A 24,270-nucleotide genomic window follows, 5' to 3' on the forward strand; every position below is an offset into this window, starting at 1 on the left:
CCCCAACCCCTTCCTAAAATATTTTATTTAGAAAGGTTCTAAGTTGCTTAGGGCCTTGCTAAATTGCTGAGGCTGACCTCGAATTTGAAATCCTCCTGCCTCTGGCTCCCAAGTCACTGGGATTATAGGCGTGTGCCACAGTACCTCTGCAACGTGGAAGACCTCTCCTGGGTTCATGATGTGTGCACTCGCTTGTTTGCCCTCCTCCAAGTCCCCAGCTTAGCTTTCTCATGTTCAGCAGGAAGGGTCATGGTGACACAGCAAATTTGTAAGGTCGCTACATATTTAAAAAGAACAGCAGAGCTTCTCCAAGGTGAGAATGACTCACAAGAGGGGTCCTCCTATCCTCCTGGGAGGGACTCCTCCTGCACTGTGCCAACATCTCATGAGGGCCGCCCCATCATTCCTGGTCAGCTCACTGCAGAGAAAATTGGGATCTCTGATCTAAGTAGGTGGCTACATCACAGTTCACCCAGGGTAGTTCTGATCTGCGCCTGTTCTGGCATGTTTATTTACAGAGCTCCCTTTACACTTGCAGGTGTCCTAATTTGGATAAAAATTTAAAAAAATAAATTAAAAAAAAACAATACTCTCACTCAAATTTTAAAAAGTGAATTTTTAAAAAAATAATTTAAATGCCTTTCCATTTTCTCAAATCCACAATAATTATTCAACCTCTTTTGTGTTTCTCATGTGGCCACAGGTCTTACTACAGGTCCATAGAATCTAGTTTCAGTTAGGGTCTTATCTAGTGCAGTTTTAATAAACGCAATAAAAAGTGAAAGAAATAATTGTATAGTATTCACTTCTTCCCCCAAAAAAACTGATACAGTTTTCATATACAACTGTAATTTAAATTTCTTCAGTAATGTAGCAACATTTGGATATTCTTTTTCTTTTAAATGATAAGATTTTAGGTAAAAGCTGCCAATTTAAGTTCTTTTAGAAAAATGAAGGGAATCTTTGTTTTTATATCATAGGCTACTTGTTCGTCGATATACTAGTAGTTAATATTTATTCTTGGTCATTATGATGGCCCAGAAAAATAATCAACTATTGTCTTCCAGTGTATTCACCGAGATGTAAAACCTGAAAACATTCTCATAACCAAGCAAGGAATAATCAAGATCTGTGACTTTGGGTTTGCACGAATTCTGAGTAAGTAGCGGATTTTTTTTAACCTACTTTATCCAATTCAGATGATTATAAACTGATAGAATTTAAATTCTTGCTTGAGATATTGGACAGATGCTAAGTGTTGTGTTGTTTTTTTCCGAAAAGAAAAATCTCACTTTAGCCTTTTAGTCAGTACATTATTTGGCATTTCAACTCTACTCCATTCAGCTAGAAGTTATTGGATGACTTTTTCACGTGCTTTGCCCCACAGGAGTAGAAAAGAATTATAAGTGCATTTCTGCTCTTCATGCTCTTATGATCTAAAGTAAAAAAAAAAAACAACAGAATAATACAAGATGGCTGGCAATAAAGAACTAAAATGAAGGTGCTGTCAGACAGTTCCCTGGAGGGAAATGTTAATGTGGGCTAAAGTGGTTGGAAAAAAACTTCTTGTAGCTGGTGAGAGACTGGAAGTGTCAACTGAAAATTAAAGAGAGAGGATGAAGATACAGTGCTAAGAAAAAAGAAATCATCCCAGGCAGGCAGGAAGTGAAGGGAAAGGGGACAAATAATTAATTCTCCCCAAATCTGGAACTTTGCGCGCGCGCGCGCGCGCACACACACACAGACACACACACACACACACACACACACACAGAGTGTTAGCAATTTATACCTTGCAGTATGGGTATATGCATAATCAGATCCTGATAGGACACAGATACAGGTGACCTGACAATGCATTTGGAAGGGTTGGGCAAAAACTGTTAAAAAGATTTTCTGAGGTTGCTGTGCTTTGTGGTATAAAATATTGGGACCCTAATGATAACTGGATAATTGATCCCTGTGCCATGTGGTTAAAAGGACAAACACTGGGAAATAGAGCTATGATCTCTGCACATAGTATACAGTACATCCAAATCATGAACTATTCGGCAGTCATTGGAAGTGAGGTTTTCAGAGTAAATGAAAAAGAAAATCGAACTGATGTGTACAGTATGATTTCAACTGCACAGAAAATAATGACAGGAATACATATGACCTACAAGTCAGGAAATTAAGGGAATAAGTCTTCTGATATTTCCCATAAATGCAGTGTTTGGTTTGTTTGTTTCCCTGGAAATCCATTCTAGACTACAAAAATATCCAATTTGGTCACAAAAATATATATGTCATTACAAACATTAAAAACATAAAAGAGCCAGGTACAATGGCACATGCCTGCAATACCAGTGGCTTGGGAGGCTGGAGGCAAAAGGATCAAGAGTTCAAAGCCAGCCTCAGCAAAAGTGAGGTGCTAAGCAACTCAGTGAGACCCTGTCTCTAAATGAAATACAAAAAAATAGGGCTGGGGCTGTGGCTCAGTGGTTGAGTGCCCCTGAGTTCAATCCTTAGTACCAAAAACAAACAAACAAACAAAAACCGTAAAAGAAATATTTCATATTAAAGTTACCTTATAAATGGTTCTTTGGGGGATTTTTTTCTCCCTAAATGGGCAGTTTTGCTGAAAATATGTACATATTTAATTTTTTTCATGAACCTGCATTCTTGCCTTTTTCTGAGTCTTCCTGTAGCAAACATCCATCTCTGAATGAAGAATCTTAGAATTGAATTAAATATTAAGGTCATTTGTCTCAGAAATTTTGATTGCATGAACACATCCAAAAGTCTCTGAAAATTGAACACACTGTTGACAATCCCAACAATTATAACTTCTAGTATGTTGTTATAAACAAAGTGGTAGTATAAGACACTGCCAACTTGTTCGCATAGACTAAAATTCCCATAAGATATGAGCTCAGGCACTGGTTACAGCTCAAACTGTTACCAGTATGGGTTTGGATCACTGCTGGGGTCATTGTTGGTCATTTATAATGAGAAAGGTGAAGAAGGGTGTCCATAATATTATGTGCTAAAATACTAATACTTGAATAAATAGACTAAACTACATAAAAATTTAAGCTCTTGCCAGACTTGATGGTGCACACCTATAATCCCAAGGATTTGGAAGGCTGAAGCAAGAGGATCACAAGTTCAAAGCCAACTTCACAACTTTAGTGCAATTCTGTCTCAAAATAAAATGGACTAGGGTTGTAACTCAGCAGTAAAGCATTTCTGGGTTCAATCCCCAAGTACCTAAAAAAAATTTTTTTAAGCTTTTACTGGATATATTCACATGCAAAAGAATGAGGTGGGCCCTTTACCTTAAACCATATACAAAAATTAACTCAAAATGAATCACTAACCTGTATATTAAAAGCTTAAACTATAAAACTCTTAGAAGAAAACAGGGAAAAGGCTTCATGAACTCAGATTTATCTAACAGGGATTTCTTGGATGTGATACCAAAAGTATAGAAGCAAAAAATTAGATAAGTTGGACTTCATCAAAATCAAACTTTTGTGCCTCAAAGGATGCTATAAACAGTGAAAATGCAACCCATGTAAAGGGAGAAAATATTTGTAAATTTATATCTGACAATTCATATCTAAAATATGAATATGTAGAATTCCTGTAACTCAATATCAAAAAAACTTATTTTAGAATGGGCAAAAGACTTGAATAGATATTTCTTCAAAGAAGATATACAAATGACTAATAAGCACTACCATTAATCAACAGGGAAATGTAACTAAAAAACACAATGAGGTACTATTTTACACTCTTTAGGGTGACTGTTATAAAACAACATACACACATACACACACAACAGAGTAAGTGTGGGTGAGGATTACCATATGATCCAACAATTCTACTTAGTTATGTAGTCAAAAGTATTAAAAATAGGAATTTGAAGAGATGCTTGCACACCAATGTTCACAGCAGCATTATTTACAGTAGTGAAAAGGTGAAGACAATCCAAATGTCCATCAAGGATGAGTGGATCAACAGAAGGTGACATATAGGAATGTTATTCAGCCCTGAATGAAATTCTGATATAAGCTACCATGTGGACACATGTTGAAAACATTATGCTACATGAAGTAAGCTGGATGCAAAAGGACATGCGCTGTCTGAGTCTCCTCATGTGGGGTACCAACAAATTCATGGAGACAGAAAAAAAGAATAGTGGTTATCAGGGACTGGGAAGAGGTAAATGGGGAGTTATTGTTTAGGTACAGGTTTCAGATTGTGCTGATGCACGAGTTCTGGATATGGATAGCAGTGATGGTTACACAATGAACTGTAAATGTACTTAATGCCACCAAACTCACTTAAAAATTGTTGAAATGGTGAATTTTATGTACATTTTACCACAAAACAAATATGAAGTCCAGATTGATAAATAATAGAATATAGATATACAGAGATAAAATTTTTAACTCAAGAGAAAGAATATTTCAATATTATAGTTAAAATTGATATAAAAAGCTTATGTTAGCTGGGATATATCTCAGTGGTAGAGTGCTTGCCTAGTATGCACAAGACCCTGAGTTCAATCCCCAGCACCACCAAAAAAAAAATTATATATATATATATATATATATATATATATATATATATATATGCAAATAAACCACTGAATTTCTTTTTTTTAAATTTATTTTTGGTACTAAGGATTGAACTCAGGGGCACTCAACCACTGAGCCACATCCCCAGCCCTATTTTTTTTTATTTTTTATTTTGAGACAGGGTCTCACTGAGTTGCTTAGCACTTCACTGTTGCTGGGGCTGGCTTTGAATTCGAAATCCTCCTGTCTCAGCTTCCCAAGCCACTGGGATTACAGGCGTTGCCACCATACTTGGCAAACCACTGAAGTTCTGAGAAGAAAAATTAACAAGATATTAGTAGACAATTCACAAGAGGAGGAAAAAGTTAATAAATATGAATAATCTTCCTCCACACTGATGTCAAAGGAATGCATATTAAAATACTACTCTTCACCAATGAAGCTGACAAAGTTTTATAAACATTAACTATGAAGATTGTTCCTAGTGGGAACAGTTTGGAACAAATCATTGGAAGAGCAATGTGTTAATATCAAAACTTTTCACTCTAAACCTTTAATTCCACTTTTAGGAATCTCTCAAAAGTACATCATGATGTTCATTGTAGGACTAGATATTAACAAGAAAAAATTAAAAGGCAACTGATTTTTCAGATACAAGGAAAGGACTAAAGAATGTATCTGACTTAACACCACATATTAAAATTTATTTTGAAGAATTTTAATGACACAAGAATATGCTTTGGCTTGTGATGTGGAGCCAGGTGAAGAAGAATAATACAAAACTACTAACATGCTCTCCCAATTGCATGTGTGTGTTTGGGTGTGCAAAATCAAGACAAGACTGAAGGAAAGGAAATGTACCAAAATATAATATGGTTTCTCTGGGTGGTAGGGGATTTTATTTGTTTATTTACATTTCTCAAGTGTTCTACAAAGAATATGAAGTATAAATTATGTTAATATTTCTTAAGATGGTAATTCTTTAAACTAATTTTTAAAAAATAATCTTAAACTGGGCATGGTATCCTATGCCTGTAATTTCAATGACATGGAAGTTTTAGGCAGGAGGGTTGTAAATTCAAGGCCAAGGCTTAGGCAGGAGGATTGCAATTTAGCAAGTCCCTAAGCAACTCAGGGAGACCCAGTGTTAACTTAAGAAATAAAAAGAGTTGAGTATGTGGCTCAGTAGTTAAGCACCCCTGGGTTCAATTCCTAGTACCAAAAACAAAAACAAAAAAAAAAAAAAGAAAGAAAGAAAGAAAGAAAAGAAAAAGAAATAGAAATAATCCTAAATACAGAAAAAGCTTGGGTTAGAGATTTTCAATCTGTGATTATTTATAATGGTAAAATATCAGAAAATTTGGGAAAGATGAAGTAAATCATGACATATGCACTTGGTAAACTATTAGGCAGCCATTGAACTAAGTTCATAAAGTTTATCACAGCATAGTAAATATATGGAATGGAGTGAAAAGCAGAACACAAAATTATATACATTTGTAGATATACACACACACATATATATATCAAAACTACTAAAAATTATGTTACCACAAAAAGAAGGGAAAAAATAAGATGCATCAAAAGATTAATACAAGGTATCTTTGAATGATAAAACTTAATTTATTTTATTTTTCTTCTTTTTGTTAATCATATTTTTCATATTCTTATATGACTTTGATAAGAGAAAGATGTTTCAAAAATGTACAACACCTTGTTCATGTGTAACTGATGTGATTCTGCAATCTGTATACGGGGGAAAAATGGGAGTTCATAACCCACTTGAATCAAATGTACAAAATATGATATGTCAAGAGCTATGCAATGTTTTGAACAACTAATAAAAAAAATGTACAACACCTAACTTAACCTGTGAAAATAAGAATTTTCAGTGGTTGTTATTTTCTTTATTTTCTATTTCCAAATACCCTAAATAGTATTTATTAATTCTTATCATTCAGAAATTTGTATAATTTTATAAAAGAGCAATAGGTGAGTGCTGTGAGGGCTGTTCTTCAGTGACACCTGCAGCTGTCTTTTGAGGCCTCTCCTAAGAGAATTGCCCATGACCTCATCTCTGCAAGCTGGTCATCTTGCCAGTTTTTCCCATTATGCATTTGTAGAGGTTATATATGAACTGATATGTGACTCTTGCCAGTTAAAAGCCCATGGTAATATTTTACCAAATTCTCTTCAACCTAAAAGGAGAAAACTGGGGTTCCTGGACTGTTAGGGTCTTGTAGCAATTATGGAATTGGTTTTTACCCACTTGGGAGGCAAGTGCCTTGGCCCTAGGCAGTCCCCACCTGGGGCAGTGGGCCAGAACTGGCCAGTGAGATCGCACCTAGCTCTCTCATCTGCCTGTCATATACTATGTGTGTCTCAGTTCAAGGAGTCAAATTGAAGTGTTTGTCACAAATTTGGATAAATATTAGTTTAATCCAGTTGTCCAGTACTGCATTAGTTACTTGTGGCCTCCATGAATAATCATAACCTGTGTGCTTAAAACAGAAATTTATGTCCTCAAAATCCTGGAGGCCCAAAGTTCAAAACCAAGTTGCCAGCAGGACCCTGCTTTGAAGGCCCCTGCTTCTAAAGCCTGCATTCCGGGTCTTGCAGCTACATCACTCTAGTATCCGCCTCTGACTCACCAGGGGCTCTCCCTGTAAGTCTGTGTGTTCTGACATGACCTCATTGTAACTTGATGACCTCTGTGTAGACCCTATTTCCAAATATAGTCACATTCATGGCTACACATTTGGAACTTCAAATCTCTTTTGAGGGGACACAATTTTTGCAACAAGCTGATGATAATGTGTAAGCAAAAAATTGTTGGTTTAGACTTGAAGTTACACCCTCCTCACCACCCGCCCTAGCCTCTTCAGCTATGATGTGGATATTGATCAGCAAAGCTTCTCTTGAAAGTTGAATGGCCTGCCTCAGCGCACAGTGTGACTGTAACTCAGTGCCTCGATTCATTGACCATTAGCAGGATCAGGGCCTCTGAGCTATAAAACTTACTTGAATGTCGGACCTGCTCTAGGGAGGAGTTCACAGGTTCACATCTTTGGAGAATATGACTCACCTGATCTGCTTGATGCTCTTGCAGTTCCAGGAGACATCTACACTGATTATGTTGCCACTCGGTGGTACAGGGCTCCTGAGCTTCTCGTGGGAGACACCCAATACGATTGTTCCGTCGATGTGTGGGCTGTTGGTTGCGTTTTTGCAGAGCTCCTGACTGGCCAGCCACTCTGGCCTGGAAAATCAGATGTGGACCAGCTTTATCTGATAATCAGAACACTGGGTATGAATTGTACTTTATGACTCACAGTGTCCCTAAAGTGTTATAGTATTATTATGTTAGCGTAATGATAAGAGTTTTATTGTTTCTCCAAAGTGCTACTTAGGATGATGGTTATGGGTTCTGAGTTGTGGCCAAAGCCCAGTCCTTTTCTCAGTACATAGAGCCGTAGCTCTTCTCAGTGAGTTTTCAGATACTTTTCCAAGAAAAACCAACTAGCCATGGAATAAACTATACATTTACTTCCATGGTGGGTTAAGGTAGGGATAAGAATATAGTCTGCTGAGCTTAATTAAGAGCTTAATTAAGAGATACTGAATCAAATGCAAAGGTTTTCCCCATTTATGCAAAAGCAGAGGTCAGCAATTTTTTTTTTCTATCAGAGACCAGTCATAAGAATTTGGGGTTTGTAGGCAATACAGTCTCTGTTGCAACTCTTCAACTCTGCTCTGGTAGTGCAAAAGCAGCCATATCCAGCCCGCCTCTGCCTTTTCCGTGGTTTTAACATGGCACAAAATACTATTCTTTTTATTTATTTTTAATCCATTTAAAAATTACAAACCATTCTTAGATCTCAAGCACTGGTCCAGATTTGGCCTGAGGGCCTTAATTTGTAGACCCCTGCCCTAGAGCTTAAGAGTTTTTTATTTTCTGTTCGAAGTGACTGCCAGAGTTTAAAACAATATTAACATATCTCATTTATATGTATAGTACTCAAGAATTTACAAATTACTTTCATACATGTTATTTCTTGCTGAAACTTGTTGTGGAAATAAAACCATTTTTTTTAAGAGAGAGTGATAGAGGGAGAGAGAGCGAGAGAGAATTTTTTAATATTTATTTTTTAGTTTTCGGTGGACACATCTTTGTTGGTATGTGGTGCTGAGGATCGAACCCGGGCCGCACGCATGCCAGACGAGCGGGCTACAGCTTGAGCCACATCCCCAGCCCTGAAACCATTTTTAATTGTGCCCATTTTGTTTTGCAAATGAGAAAAGTGAGGCTTAAGGAGCCTCCATGATTGGCCTAAAGTCATATATCCAGTATAGAATAGAAATAAGACTGATGGGTTTTTTTCACAAGTTTTCAGAATGTGTTAGCATGCTCAGGAGTTTTCATAGTTGGAAGAGAATATAACCCCAACATTAGCTGCAGCCTTGTTCCAGAAGCCTGGATACAAAGAAAGTGATACCTTTGCACCCAAATGAGTATGTATTGTTTACTTTTCCTAGGCTCTCCTGGTAGCATGGCTGCTGTATATTTCCCTGTTTGTTCCAATACATTCTCCTAGAGAATTCAGCCTGAAAATTTGGGGCAGAGTATAACCACAGACCATACCTTAAGTGTATATTGTTTGATTGTTTTACTATATTCATTAGGTTGATATAAGACTGACCTGGTTTGAATCCTGGGTCTGTCATTTACTTTACCATGTGATCTTGGACCAGTAATTAGACCTCTCTGAGCCTCATTTTCCTCACTGATACAGTGAAGATTAAAAATAGCAATACTGCTGTGATTGAATGAGATAGTATATGAAGCCCTTAGCGCCATCACCTCACCTGGTCTTTTGACAGAGGCTATATAGCAGGCCAAACCACATGCAGCAAAGAGCTTTATGTGAGAGAATTGGCCTTAAGTCCACAGATGTGCTTTTGCAGGGGACCAATCCTCCCATATCTAGAGAAAATAAGCCGGCACCATATTTCCTTCATACCTGGACCTTGAAAGCTAATCATTATTTACATACTTTATGTTTTTTTGACCAAAATTTTCAAGAGCTACATGGTTTGTGTTTTATAGGAAAACTAATTCCAAGACATCAGTCCATCTTTAAAAATAACCAGTTTTTCCATGGCATCAGTATACCTGAACCTGAAGACATGGTAAACTGCTCTATTTTGGATATTTTATTTTTTGTGTTGCTACTTTCTATAAAAAGGTAGTTATTTCTTTTTTAATATTTATGCTTTTGGCTTCTATTTTCTATACTAAATATGAACACAGATCAATGTTAAATTTAAGTTGAAATATATTTAGTGTCTTACATAATGCCTTGATCATTTTAGTCAAAGCACTGATGTTAATTTTTCCCCAAAATAATTATTTCTTCATAAACAGTACTTAGTCTTCCTTATTTTGAAGATATGCATGCTCAATTTTTTCAGCTTATGAAACAAAGTTCAAATCAATTTAAAAAAAAAACTTTTTGGGGAGTTGGATATTTAGCTCACTTGCAGAATTTTCACCTAGCATATGCAAGAAAGACCCTGGATTTAGTCCTGGCCCTAAAAAAACCAAAATAAAACAAAAAAAAACCCACTTTTTTGTAATTTTTATTTTTCTATGTAAGGTCATTTTACAAAATAATCCTTGTTATACTCATTAAATTCCAAATTATCCATCATCTCTGTGCTCTTGCTATGGTCTCTGCCTTTATCTGGGAATGTATCAATAACCATTTGACTCTCTTGCCCTCTGTAGACATTGATTTCTTGTCTGTGTTACCCAAGTTCAGACTATGACCTTTAAAACTCCATATGGTCTAGAATCTGCCTAGGGAAGGAAAGGAATGTCAAGAGAGGCACGCATCCACACTCAAGCTGTGTTGGAATCAGAGCAGCATAGGGATGGGAAAACGTCTGAGAAAGTCTGAGAAGCCAGATCATGATGTATGGCATGTGTGAGCAACCTGAGGTTCAAATAGTCCCAACTATCTCTAGACACCCTGTTCATTTAAAGTCAATTAGTTGGTGTAATACCTTGATTTGTACTGATTTTTTCATTTTATTTCTTAAAATCTTCAAATATAATACAGGGTTATGGGTTGAATTATAAAATTAAAGATTATCAAAGAATATTTATATAACATGTGTTTAAAGAATAAGATACAACAAACTCACACGAGTCTGCAGCCAAGTTAAAGACAGAGAATATTACTATTGTCTTTGGAGCTTCCCCATCTCCTTTCTTTACTACTCTGAACCTTGTGTTTATCTCTTTGTTGATTTCTATAATTTTATACATGTAGTTCAACATATTCTCATGAATGCTCAAAACATCCTTATAAGTAGATCAGGCACAGATACTAGAACACCATGATAGGATTTCAGAAGCAGATATTTTTTAGCTTCAGATTTGAAGCTTTCCCATCTCCTTCTCTCCAAAATAACCAACACCAGTTATAAGACAGTCAGTGCAACTTTCTTGAAATTAAGACAATAACTCCAGTTTAATGACTTTCAGAATTTTACATCAGTATAAAATAGTTAAAAACATGATTTTTTAAAAACTATATAAGGAATCATCTAACATATTAAGGGAAGTGTACTTAATGTCACTTGTAATATTTAACATATATGAGAAATATATGTTACTTTGTTGTTATATAACATTGAAATTCTTTATTTTGTTTTCCAGGAAACTCTTGAGGAAAAGTTCTCAGATGCTTATCCTGTGGCTTTGAATTTCATGAAGGTACTTAGAATTAATTATAACTGGGATAGGGGTATAGCTCAGTGGTAACATGTATACCTAGCATACTTATAGCCCTGGGTTTAATCCCCAGCACCAAAAATTTAATTAATTATAACTGTTATTGACTGCAAATTGTAATGACTAAAGCCAATAATTCTGGGAGGGATGGACAAATAATTCCAAAGTGAAATATAGTCATTAAAAATGATAAGGAGGGCTGGGATTGTGGCTCAGTGGTAGAGCGCTCGCCTAGCATGGGCAGGTCCTGGGTTCAATTCTCAAGACCACATAAAAATAAAGGCATTGTGTTGTGTCCATCTACCAAAAAAAAAAAAAAAAAGATATTCTCTCTCTCTCTCTCAAAAAAATGATAAGGAATATCATTATCATGGGGTAGCTCAGTTATAATGCCCTTACCTAGCAAGTGTGAAGCCCTGGATTCTATCCCTAGCACCACCACCTAAAAAAAAAAAGATAAGGAACTATAAAATAATTTTAGCTAAAGGAACATAAGTGGCTTAAGCAGTAACAGTTCTAACATATCCACCAAAATTAGTAGCTAAGACCAGGCAAAAGAGAACCATGCAGACCTATATAGAGGAAACCTACCCCATAGAACAGACCTATCCCATACAGTAGACCCAAGAGAGATTGTTAAACAAGGAACAAATTTTGATCCAAAGCTGAAGAAACTTACCAATGACCTGTCTGCCATTTGTATTTTGCCAACGGAGGCCACACTAGCAGGTGCTAGTGACCCATCCATCATGGATGCTGAAAGTACTCTGAGAGATGGACATGAAGATCCAGAAGTGATATCTGTCCTTAACAATCAGTTAAGTTCTGTCTGTAGCAGTACTTTCTAAATGTGGCTGCTCAGCAGAATGACCTGGGACCTTTGTAAAAATACAGTTTATATATCTAGCCTTAAGTTCACCAGGAGAATTTCCATGAGTAGGACCTTGAAATTTGTTCTCTTTAAACATTCTCTTAGATGGCATGATATACAACTCAGTTTGCAATTCATCTGGTCTAGCCAGTGGCCTTTTAGATGACCCAGAGTCAACTTTATAGATTAGTGTTTGTGCTAGGTGCTTGTGTCTGCTGTGGTGCTATCCAGGGTGCTGGACTTCTTCAGTCTGAGTCCTCCTGAGGCTCAGAGCCTGACACCTCTAAGCTGACACTGCTCTTACCAGTGCTGCACCTGACTTCAGCTGCCAGCTGACCTGCCTCCACCCCACACTCTGCAGGTCCTGTCTTAGAAGCCTCTATTCCCTGTCCTTGTTCTGGTGAGTGTTCTGACCCACTAGCAATTTAGCAAAACCTCCAAGCAGTCAGACACTGCATGCCCAACCCATTCTAAGGTATAGGCCAGAGTCTGCCTGTAGTTGTTCCTCACGTTAACCTGAAAACTCCACAGAGCACAACTCTAGGGGACATAAACGTTAAGTTATAGGACAAGCTCCTGATCTTCATCTCCAAAAGAGGAAGCACCCTGACGGCTTGCCTAAGAATCTAGATGAAGCTGGGTTTGTTACTCAATTCTTTGATTTAGACCCATTAAGTATTGATTAGGGATCCAAGAATTCTCTATGTGGTCAAGACTTGTGCTATTCTATGACTACACCCTATCTCCTAGACTCCTGCCCATGTTAGATAATATTATCTTGAATTAATGATAATTAAGACATCTTTGACAACAAGTAACTACTATTTGCAATAACAGGTAGTTTTCCCATGATACCAGATTATAACCTATGCAGGAAGGTGCTCAAGTTGGTGAAGTGTTGGCCAATGACAGTGCCAATGATAGTAGTGACATGTATCAGCCAATCTGTGGCAGGTCTTTTGTGTTCTCTTCGTTGAGTTTAAAATGAGTCCATGGCCATAATCTTTATTATTGATTACTCATTTGTCTCCATAGTCCTGACCATCCTACCACTGTTTCCGTTTGTATGATCATCAGGAACACTGTAAATGACTAGAGATTTTGTTAGAGAACTTTCTGCCAAATTTGAAAATCATTTTTGTTTTCTTCTGTTGTTGTTGTTGTTGTTTGTTTGTTTTGTTTTGTTTTGTTTTGTTTTTTAAGAAAAGGATCCTGACTTGGACTTACAGTTCCAATTTCTCATATCCCATCTTTAGGACCTCTTCCATATTGGAAGCACAACTATCAGGGTGTACCTCTGAAAACTCACCATCTTCTTGATGTACATAAAATTATTAATCCAGGCAGGCAAGGACTCAGAAGCCCTAGCTCCCACCCAATCAAAAGCAGTGCTTCCAAAATTAATCAGCAGGACATTGTTCCAGTCTAAGCTTCTTCTTAGAATCAGAAAATGCACTTTGAAATAAACACTCAAAGGTCTTTATTGATGAATAAAACTAGATTTCAGTAGATCAAAAGCCCCTACAAGAATGTGAATGAGTGCTGGGGATATAGCTCAGTTGGTAGAGCATGCACAAGGCCCTGGGTTCAATCCTCAGCATGGAAGGAAGGAAGGAAGGAAGGAAGGAAGGAAGGAAGGAAGGAAGGAAGGAAGGAAGGAAGGAAGGAAGGAAGGAAGGAAGGAAGGAAGGAAGGAAGGAAGGAAGGAAGGAAGGAAGGAAGGAAGGAAGGAAGGAAGGAAGGAAGGAAGGAAGGAAATATTTGAAAGGAAAACTGGTGGGACTTAATTATGACTTATACATGGGGAGTAAGAAGAGAATGGCAAGGATGAGGTGCCTGACTCTGTTTCCCAGCTGTTGTCAGATCTACGCTCTATTTGAAGTCTCTTGGCAAGGATCCTTCCTGGCCTCTTGCAGCTTCTGGGAGACTTGGGCATTCCTTGGCTTGTGATGTTATAACTGCAGTCTCCACCTCTGTTATTGAACAGAGGTGCATTCTTTATGTGTCTGTCTCTACGCTGTCTTTAATTTTCTTATAAGGATACCAATAATAACTGAATTGGGGGGTCTACTTACTAATTATGACCTCATCTGAACTAATTACGTCTGCAAAGACCTTATTTCCAAGCAAGGTCACATTCTGAGGTACAGCAAGTTAGGAATTCAACATGTATTTTGTGGGGGACACAATTCAACCGGTAACAGTGTTCTCAAGACTAAGAAGTATTATTAAGTAGACAGTTACATATGTGGCTCTGGAGTTCAGAGGACAGGACTGGAATAGAATTATAGATGTGGAAAACTCTGATAAACCTTGATAACTGAAATCATGGGCATTAACGAGATCAGTAGAAACTTAGAATAGGTGAGAAAGTGGGGAAGCTAGGACTGAGTCGGGAAGAATTCCATTCAACCATTAGGGGGATAGTACACTAGCAATGGCTAGTTGAAAGAGAGTGGTCAAGAGATAGAAGGAAGGAAAGGAAAGGAAAAGCAAAGACCAAGAAGAGAGTTTTAAGAAGGACCTGAGCTGGGCACCGTGGCACATGCCTGTAATCCCAGCAACTCTGCAGACTGAGGCAGGAGGATTCCAAGTTAAAGGCCAGCCTCAGCAATTTAGTGAGACCAATAAAAATGGCTAGGGATGTAGCTCAGTGGTTAAGCACCCTGGGTTCAATCCCCAGTACCAAGAGGGCAGGAGAAAGGAGGAGGACCTGGTCAGTAGTATTTAATACTGTTGAGATCAGAACTGAAAATAACTATTCGATTTATGATATAGAAATAGAGGTTATGGGTGTTAATAACAAAAGCCACTTGTGTGGAATGATGGAATCAGAAGTTGGGAAGTGATGAAGAAATAGAGACTATCACAGTTTGTATTCAAAATAGTCTTTCTGTCTGGTTATAGCCCTGACAGTAATAGGATTTGAGAAGACTGCCTCCCCATAGCAGCTAGAACTAATATATGCATGGATCAAGACTTAGGGGTGACCTGCCTGGAGCAAGTCATAGTCACAGAGGGACAGGTGAGTCTGGTTATGCTGAGCAAGGTCATTTCTTGAAGAGCTGGACTAATCAGATACTGCTCTAAGGGCAGGTGACAGTGCTTAGAGACCTGCAACATTCACAGGGGTCTCAGAGATCAACTTGGGTTAGGAAGGAGCAGATGTGACAGGGCAGCCCATGGCTGGGGCAGCATCAGGCATGCAGTTTTCTGGATACCTGACTGCCTCAGAACAATATTTGTTATGTCAGTGACCCTCATTTCTCTCTTATGGGTATAGACAAGAAATTTCAGGTCATCAGTGCCCGAGTGTTGTAAACCTGCTCCAACTCTTTATGGATTGGAATCTGCCTTTATTAGATGGGGGAAAGCTTCATTCTCTGAACAGAGAATATCAGGGCTTCTCAGGGAAAACCTCTTTGTGTCAGGATTGCCAGTGGCTCCTCTGTTGTCTCAGTGCTCCCTGATCCCAGAGGCAGTCCTAGAGATTCCTGATAGCCTTGAATATGAAGTGTCACAATACCTAGTTCCTAGGCCCTTACTTCTCTGGTATGAAAATACATTTCATTTCTCCATGTTTTGGGTTCTTTCCCATTACTGAGGTTCGCACTTCCTCAGCCATCTTATACCGGTGGTTCTCAGACTCCAGCATATGGCATCAGAGGGCTAGTTAAGTGCAGGTTACTAGGCCCCAGCTCTAGCACTTTTGCTACAGCAGGTAGGACCCTAGAATTTACTATGCTAACCAGCTCCTGGGGCCACGCTGATGTTGCTAGTTCAACACTCGAAAGACTCCTATGGTTTGCTTTCACCAGTGATGAAAAGGTGTCTTAGTGGGAACATGTCATCTACACGTGGCCTTTCCCAGAGACATTGAATATCCATATCTATCCTGAAGCAGCAAAAAAAAAAAAAAAGAGCAGCTCCATTTTTTTTTTATTTGTTTGTTTTTGTGTTTGGTACCAGGGATTGAAGTACCACTTTACCACTGAGCTACATCCCCTGCTCTCTTAATTTTTTTATTTCAAGAAAGGGTCTCAATGAGTTTTCCAGGCTGGCCTTGAATTTGCAATCCTGCAGCCTCAGCCTCACAAGTAACTAGAATTACAGTTTTGTGCCCTGCACCAGGCCAAAGAGCAGCTCCATTCACCAGTTCAAATATAGTAAATACACTTGGTTTTCTAAACTAATGTTTACTCCATCAAGTTATTGTTCAGGGCTTGGGGCACAGTAATAAAATAAGCCCCTCAAATACCTGCTTTGCTTTTCTATTCTTCCAAAGGGGTGTTTGAAGATGAATCCAGATGACAGGTTAACCTGTGCCCAACTCCTAGAGAGCTCCTACTTTGATTCCTTTCAAGAGGATCAAATGAAAAGAAAAGCACGTAATGAGGGAAGAAACAGAAGGCGTCAGCAGGTACCTCCATTCAAAAGTTAATGTGCTCTAAAAATTATTCCATTTTTCTACCTTTCAAAGTGAGACAAGGTAGACGCCAACACCTTTTCCTGTTCTGGTTAAGTTGCATTTGTTTATCTTAATAAATATTGATGATTGACGTAATAAAATCGAAAACTATGAAAATATTCAGATTGCTGTGAAATCTTATTCCAACTACACTTATTTTCTCTTTGAGACGGGCTCTTACTATGTTGCCTAGGCTGGTCTCCAACTCCTAGGCTCAAGCAATCCTCCTGCCTCAGCCTTCCAAGTAACTGGGACTATGGGTGCACACCACTGTGCCAGCTTGCACTCAAATAATCACATAACTCGTTTACTACATTGGCAACCTGCCAGATCGTGTACGTAAAATATAACTTTGTACAGTGAAACCCTGATTACAACAGAACTGACTTTTACTTCCATTACAAAGAATCCAGTTCCCTTTCCGTTGCCTCCAGATGCACAATAAAAGAAATTTGACTCTTCCATTTTTCACCCATGAAGACAGCTAGGTCTGCCGTTTTTAGGCTTTACCTCAAAATCAAGGACAAGCTTTGACAGAAACAAAGGGATGAAACCAGACATCTGGGAATTAAATCCTATCTTAAAATGGGCTAATATTGCAAAACAAAATGGTGACTCTTATGACTGACCTTAATTTTGCAGCTTATTAGGTCCTTCACTTGGTCTCAGAATAACTTTGAAGTTAAAACAGAAACTTCATGACAGTAGGTTTCTTTTGGTTAGAGGTTTTCTTTTTTCTTTATTTTATAAACCCAGCACCTAAAACAATATTTGACATATGGAAGGTATTTAATAAATACTAATATATGTATATATATGCATAAATATATTAGTATTTATACATATATACTAGTATTTATGCATATATATACATACATATACACACACACACATATATATATATATAGTTTACTAATAAACTAAGATGATAATTTTCAGTTTATCAGAGGCTGACCATTATCACATTTTGTGCTTACTTAATCTTCTATCTTCTATCTTTGATCTAGTTTTTGGTCATTTATCCTCTCATTAGCATGCCTTCCATAAAGGAAAAGATAGTCTCCCCCCTTCAACCCCCATCTCTTAGTAGTTAAAACAGAAGTTTGTTGGGAGGAAAAAAAAACGATCAAACTAATTAATAAAATGAAATGTTAAATTATTTCTGTGTATGTAAAATATCTGGGTATCCAACTTTTTATCTCATGGGCCATTTACCCTTCACTATTAATCTTGCACAAATCAAGCCCAGTGCCTATTACACTTATATAACAGCAAAAAAATAGTTTGTTTAAATAAGTTTTAGGCAGCAATCTAAAATACAGTGTGAATTGTGTAAAAAAAGATCATTGCTCCCTTAAAAATATCTCACCTGTTCTGCACCACTGGCCTGAGAGGAACAACAGTGTCACAGCCCACCCTGCCTCTTGCCCCCACCCTTATTTGTTTTTCTACCTGAGGAATTGTCATCACACTGGCCTTGAGGGGGCTGGGGGCTTGGGGTGCTGCTTTCCCTTTAAGGCTCTGGTGCACAGCCAGGCCGCCACCTTCTCCTTCACAGTCTTGAGTCCAACTAATGCCAAGCAGAAACTTTGCAGAAGGGTTCCAAAGACTTGGGGACAACAGAAGGAAAAGGAACACAAAGGCAGATAATCTGCACTAGATAATCTCATTTAAAAGATTACAATGTGTTCTGTACCCTTAGTAAACGGCATCTTATCCACCCACACCCCATGGGCCCCATTCAGCACCCACCCTGAGACCACACTCAATAGCTCCCTCTGCTTAGGAAGGCCCAGAGAGCAAGGCCAGGGGGTGGAAGAGGATGCCGTTCAGGTTCTGGTTTTCTTTCTGAGGACATTCCTAGAAATACTTTTATCAGAAAAGAAACTAAAAATTACAGAAAGATTTTTTCCTTCAGTGTGATTACATCTTATAAGTTTAAATTTCTATCTAGATTCTGGTTTCTACGTCTCTGAGTGAATGACCAACATCTTCCTTACGAGTAAATAGTGTCTAAGAGGTAGTAGTAAAGAGGTTTGAAGCCCGTGCTGTTTGACCAATATCCTAGCTTTTAAAAATGTGAAATGAGGGAAATGTCAACCCCTGGAATTATTGTTTTATAGCTGGTAGAGAGCTGTTTTTTAAATATTGACTAAATATTCAGAAATAAGTGTATCGGAATAAAATAACAGTACATCCATGAAAATCCTGGAATAACTAATAGAACCTAACTTTCAAGTATCAGAGGATTGCCATTTTTGGAAAGATAACTAAGCATGATTTTAAAATTGATGCTTTTGACATCTTTGTACCATACATATCCTTTTTGTTTTTACCACCTTGAACTCAAACTGTATCTGTAGGAATTGTATTCAATTTACCTTCTTATTTTTGTCTTGTTCTGCTATTAGAATCAACTGTTGCCTCTCATACCAGGAAGCCACATCTCCCCCACACCTGATGGAAGAAAACAAGTCCTCCAGTTAAAATTTGATCATCTTCCAAACATTTAGGAAAATGTTCTTTCAAGTGCAAAGTAATTTAATATGTACATATTTTTGTACAAGCGAGATAGGAATTCTCAGTGTTTCAAATGCAAATGAGCCATATGAAAATTAAGATGCCTTCTAGAATTGTTTTGCTCTGATCATTGCTGATTCCTTTCCCTGTGCTTTTTACATGCCAACTTTATCTTTTAGAACATTTTCTTTAAATGTTATAAGGCCTGAAACTGCACATATGGAGGAAACATTTTCAGTTTCATCAGAGCTGTCCTTCTTAGACAATTTATACTGAGAATTTGTGGACTTATACTTCAATTTATGAAAAAAGATTTACATTTATCATCCTGCTTCAACTGAACCCATAATATCTTAAAGCTTAACGCATAATATCTTATCAAATCTCCCACCTATATGTTGTTTAAGGAATGACATTTTGTTCCTGCATTTTAATTCACTCTCATTGTAACTATATCTGTTGAGCAAAACTGATATTTCATGTTTATATTGGTGTAGGATGGGAAATTTGAAAGGTTATCTAGGTTTATTCCTTGATTCCAGAGCAGACTCTATATTTCCTCTGCCTCATGAGACATTGACAATTCTATTTTTAAAGCTAGCTAGAGAAAATTCCACACACATTCCATACATAGCAAATTATGGACAAACAACAAGGAATCACTATCCTCTTGATAATAATGATCTTGAATTACTGCCTGCTGATTCTGATGGTACCTCATGATGCCCTATTCTTTTTTTCTGACTTAATCATCTCCATACCTAAACCAGTCCTCCTTAATGTGTTATCTGACCAGTTCATTGCCAGTATTTTGTTCCAAATATTGGCATCCATAGCTTCTACAAACTTGTACTGCCCCCAAACTGTTAAGGGCATCATAAACAGGTCCAGTTTGTAAATGCATACAAGAGCAAGAAGGTTGTCTTTTAGTTAATTTCATTTTGTTTCTCTTATCAAAAAAAGAAAAAGAAAATGAGGTAAACACCTCAATAGGTAAGACAGAATTGTGCTGGAGTATTTTCCCAAGTGAACTTGACATACATTCCCCCAGTACAACACACACATACACACACACACACACACACACACACACACACACACACACACATATTTATAAGTTTTGAACTATCATAGTAGATGCCTTTATCTTGGAAATCTAAAATGAAGCAGAATGATTGAAAAAACTTTTAGTTTGCTAATATGGAACTCATGTAAAATAATAGTACAGGGCTGTCTATCACTGTCTGGCAGAAGGCACAAAACAGTGATGTTCCCATCAATAAAAATTAAGAGTATTGGATTAACTCTTCCCTGCTCCTAGGCTGGCATTCTTGCCTAAATGTCGACAAATTTTACACATATACTACATTACAAAAATTCTTTGTGTCTGGCTCCAAGAATTAAGCATATAGAACATCCTATGTTCTTCTCTGAAGATCCATTGCTCTTATAAACATGGCTGTGTAAACTTCCAGAAAATCTCATTCAGTTATTTAGGAGCATCCACTTTCCTAAGGAATTACAGCATCTAAATAAATCATTCCTTGCCCAGTAGAAGGACTTTGACAGGGGTAAATATAAGCTGTCAGGGTCTTATTACTTCATCTTGTTGTCAAGAGTGTACCTCTTCAGATTTGTGTTTCTTGCATTTTAAAATAGAATGATATCACAGGTTCAGGGAAAAATCGGGAAGAAAAGATAAAAGGCAACTTTACTGACAGATTTCTTTTTAGCCATCATAGTTTTTTTTTTTAATTTAAGCCTTTTTATTACCAAACTCCTCATCTGCTCCAGCTCTCCCAAACATATATACATATTACGCATGCATGTCTACCTATAATGTAATACAGAGAGAGAGAGAGAATGAGCAGGGAGTATGTGGTTCCATTATCGATTTTGCTTTCAAATGTATGTTTAATGATGAAGTTTTGGCAGGGATTGGTGGGATAACTGTCTTCTCTTATTTTTGCTTTCATGTAAGAATTAATTCAGGAGTCCTATATTCCCATGCCTGAAGAATGTAATATATTTTGTTGTGGTGGGGTTTTTTCCTGTTTAAAAAAAAATTAATTCAAACTATCATATCTCTCTGTCTCTTTTTTCCTTCAAATCTATCACTGAGTATCCCTGGGGAAGGGAGAGAAGAAAGCATCTAACCTTAGAAAATGTTCTGATACAGTCATATTGTTATATTACTGTGAAGAAAAATAATCTTTTGCTTACATTTGCCAGTGTGGTTGTCCCTAGGTGACCCAGGCTACAGAGCATTGCTGCCCAAGCCTGTATCACTCTGGGGCACAATCCTCAAGCTCTTTTCTGTTTCAAGTACAAATCTCTCACTTCCAAACTACACAAAATTTCCTTGCACTTCTCAGCCCAATGCACTTCAGGATCTGTGCCCAAATTCAGTGATAACTCTTAGAAAACTCTTCAATAAGCAATCTTGCCCCAGGCTCTTCACATTAGCCCACTTGATTCTATGACCATGTGTTTCCTTTAGAGAATTGTACAATTTCTGACTTACCTGGGTCTTGTCTCATTCCTTCCAATTTCAACCTTTTAATCTATCACTGTCCCAATCCTGTACCATCACGGTGATTGATGCCACCTGAATGTCACTCTGAATGCCCCCTCTGCATGATCTCTTCTCACTTTGCAGGTTCCCTCAGACTTCATAATGTGTATCTGGGAGACTCCAAACTACCTTTTTGCAGTGCTCTTTGCTGACCATTAAAGGCTTTGAGCCAGTCAAGGTGGTACAGGCCTAAAATCCCAGCAACTCAAGAGGCTGAAGCTGGAGGATCACAAGCTTGAGGCCAGCCTCAGCAACTTAGGGAAACCTTGTCTCAAAATAAAAAAATTAAAGTAGCTCAGTGTTTAAGTGCCCCTGGATTCAATCTCCTATTTAAAACAAAACAACAATAACAAAAAACAAAAACAAAAACCCCATAGACTTTACTTACTCTTAGAGGAGTTTCATTAAAAAAAAAAAAAAAAAAAGGAAAGAAAGAAAGGACATTTAATTAGACTCTCTTAGCCCTGGAAGCCAAGGTGCATGGCCTGTCTTTAGTCTCTGATTCAGTCTTGGGGATATATGAATGTAATCATTCCAACTTGCCCTGACCACCAAATCCTTTTAGCAGGTCACTTTTTGAAGATTAAGGAGACTGAATCACTAATAAGTTGTGATTTCAAATCCTTGGGATTGGGGAGATGATTGGTAAAGAGTAAAAATAAGGACTGGAGTTGTAGTGGTAGAGCACTTGCCTCGCAAGTGTGAGGCACTGGGTTCAATCCTAGCACCACATAAAAACAAATAAAGGCATTGACAACAATCTATACAACTAAAATTTTTAAAAAAAAAGAGTAAAAATAAAGCCTTCAGATAGAGAATGCAGAATGGAAACAGATCTCCCTTCTTTTGAGTTAGATATATCACTGCAGATTTCCCCAACAAGAAGACATTAATAAGTTAACTTGAAAAAAAAATTCTGAAGCTGTTTTTTGCTTCTTTAGCATACTTGCCATAGAATTACAATTTTTCAAAAAGTTGGCACTTTCTTTGTCATTTGTCACCACTAATGATTTCCAAGCCTGGTTTTGGAACAACTTGAGTGGTACAGAATTCTGCACACCCCACCCCCTGCACAAGTTTTTAAAATTAGAATGTACTATCAGAAGAGAAATGATCCAAAAATGATCCACAAACAGTAATATCTTGATAACACTGGGGAATTACTGTAAGGTATTAGTTTAATTGTAAAGACAGAAATTTCTTATGCATTTAGTTAGGACATGAAGATAAATGTCGCTCGCAAGTTCTGGATGTATGTATGTATGTTCTGTATTGAAATTTTTAACTCAACAGCTTCATTCTTGTTTTACTAGACTAGAAGTCTATAAATGTGGTAGTTGAGTCGGGCGTGTTGTCATACCCTGTAATCCCTGCAGCTTGGGGGAGTCAGGGTAGGTGAGACAGGAGGATCAAAAGTTCAAAGCCAGCCTCAGCAACTTAGAGAGGCCCTAAGCAACTTAGCAAGATCCTGTCTCAAAAGCTTTGTAATGTTGTGAACAACCAATAAAAAGAAAAAAAAAGAAAAAAAAATTTTAAAAAGGGTTGGGGATGAGGCTCAGTGGTTAAGCACCCCTGGGTTCACTCCCTGGTGCAAAAAAAAAAAAAAAAAAATTGTAGTTAGAGACTAACACATTATTGAATCTGGGAATTTGGACAACCAGGTTCTTGGCCTGGCTGCAACTCTCTGTGTAGTCTTGATAGTATGTGAAATTTTGGGGGACTTTTATTTTATTATTCATAAAATAAGAGGGTAGAAAAACTAGATGATTTGTAGGCGCCTGTTAGAAGAGGCTCTTTAGAGGTCGTTTTTCAATAACAATATCAAGATAAAATTTTGGCGTGTATGATCTAGCCAGAAAATCAATCTCTCTCTCTCTCTCTCTCTCTCTCTCTCTCCCTGGCTTGCTTTCGGTCACTCACATAAACATTCAGACTGCTATACCCTATACCCTGTTATTTCCATCAAGTCAACAGTCGTTAGTTGATAGACAACCATTAACCATGGTAGCTTTTATAAACAAAAGTGGATTTTGAAGCTAACTTTCACTAGATTTTAATTAATGTAAATAAAATATGTGTGCTCTTAAAATTTGGGGTCGTATATGCTCATCCTTTGATGTTTGATGTTTTAATCTAACTCCAGTTAGCTTGAAATGACACATACGCTGTGAAGATATCCATCCAGGCAAACAATGTTTAGTGAATTTCTATTTTCAGCAAAAACTTAAGTAATTTCATTAGACAATAACTTAATGGAATTCTACACATGTATCTAAATTGTAAACAATTTTATTTCAGCAGTAGGGACTTGGGCTCAGTCAATAATTTATTTACACCTACAACTTAATCAAGCTGAAAACTGGTAATCCCACCCAAAAGGCATATAAATGTTTCGTATTTTTAAAGTTATGTTTTCTATTGTGAGCACTACTTATTGACCATGTCACTAAATATTGTCACTTTGAAGAT

General features: G+C 37.5%; 1 protein-coding gene across 7 annotated transcripts in view; it reads left to right on the plus strand.

The window, feature by feature from the left end:
* Positions 1-22,923, plus strand: part of Cdkl4 (cyclin dependent kinase like 4) — a 48,363-nt gene extending 25,440 nt beyond the window's left edge. For 6 of the 7 annotated variants that reach the window (XM_078029320.1, XM_078029318.1, XM_078029319.1 and 3 more), the window contains 6 exons: positions 1,068-1,158; positions 7,678-7,875; positions 9,676-9,758; positions 11,293-11,349; positions 16,524-16,658; positions 19,118-22,923. In XM_078029320.1, coding sequence (XP_077885446.1) covers positions 1,068-1,158; positions 7,678-7,875; positions 9,676-9,758; positions 11,293-11,349; positions 16,524-16,658; positions 19,118-19,219 — 666 coding nt within the window. In that variant the 3' untranslated portion in view covers positions 19,220-22,923. Of the gene's footprint in view, positions 1-1,067; positions 1,159-7,677; positions 7,876-9,675; positions 9,815-11,292; positions 11,350-16,523; positions 16,659-19,117 lie in introns of those variants that run through there. The other variant, XM_078029321.1, reaches the window with a different exon arrangement.
* The last annotated feature ends 1,347 nt before the right edge of the window (positions 22,924-24,270 follow it).

This window comes from Ictidomys tridecemlineatus, chromosome 12 (assembly GCF_052094955.1).
Source record: "Ictidomys tridecemlineatus isolate mIctTri1 chromosome 12, mIctTri1.hap1, whole genome shotgun sequence".
Lineage (NCBI taxonomy): Eukaryota > Metazoa > Chordata > Mammalia > Rodentia > Sciuridae > Ictidomys > Ictidomys tridecemlineatus.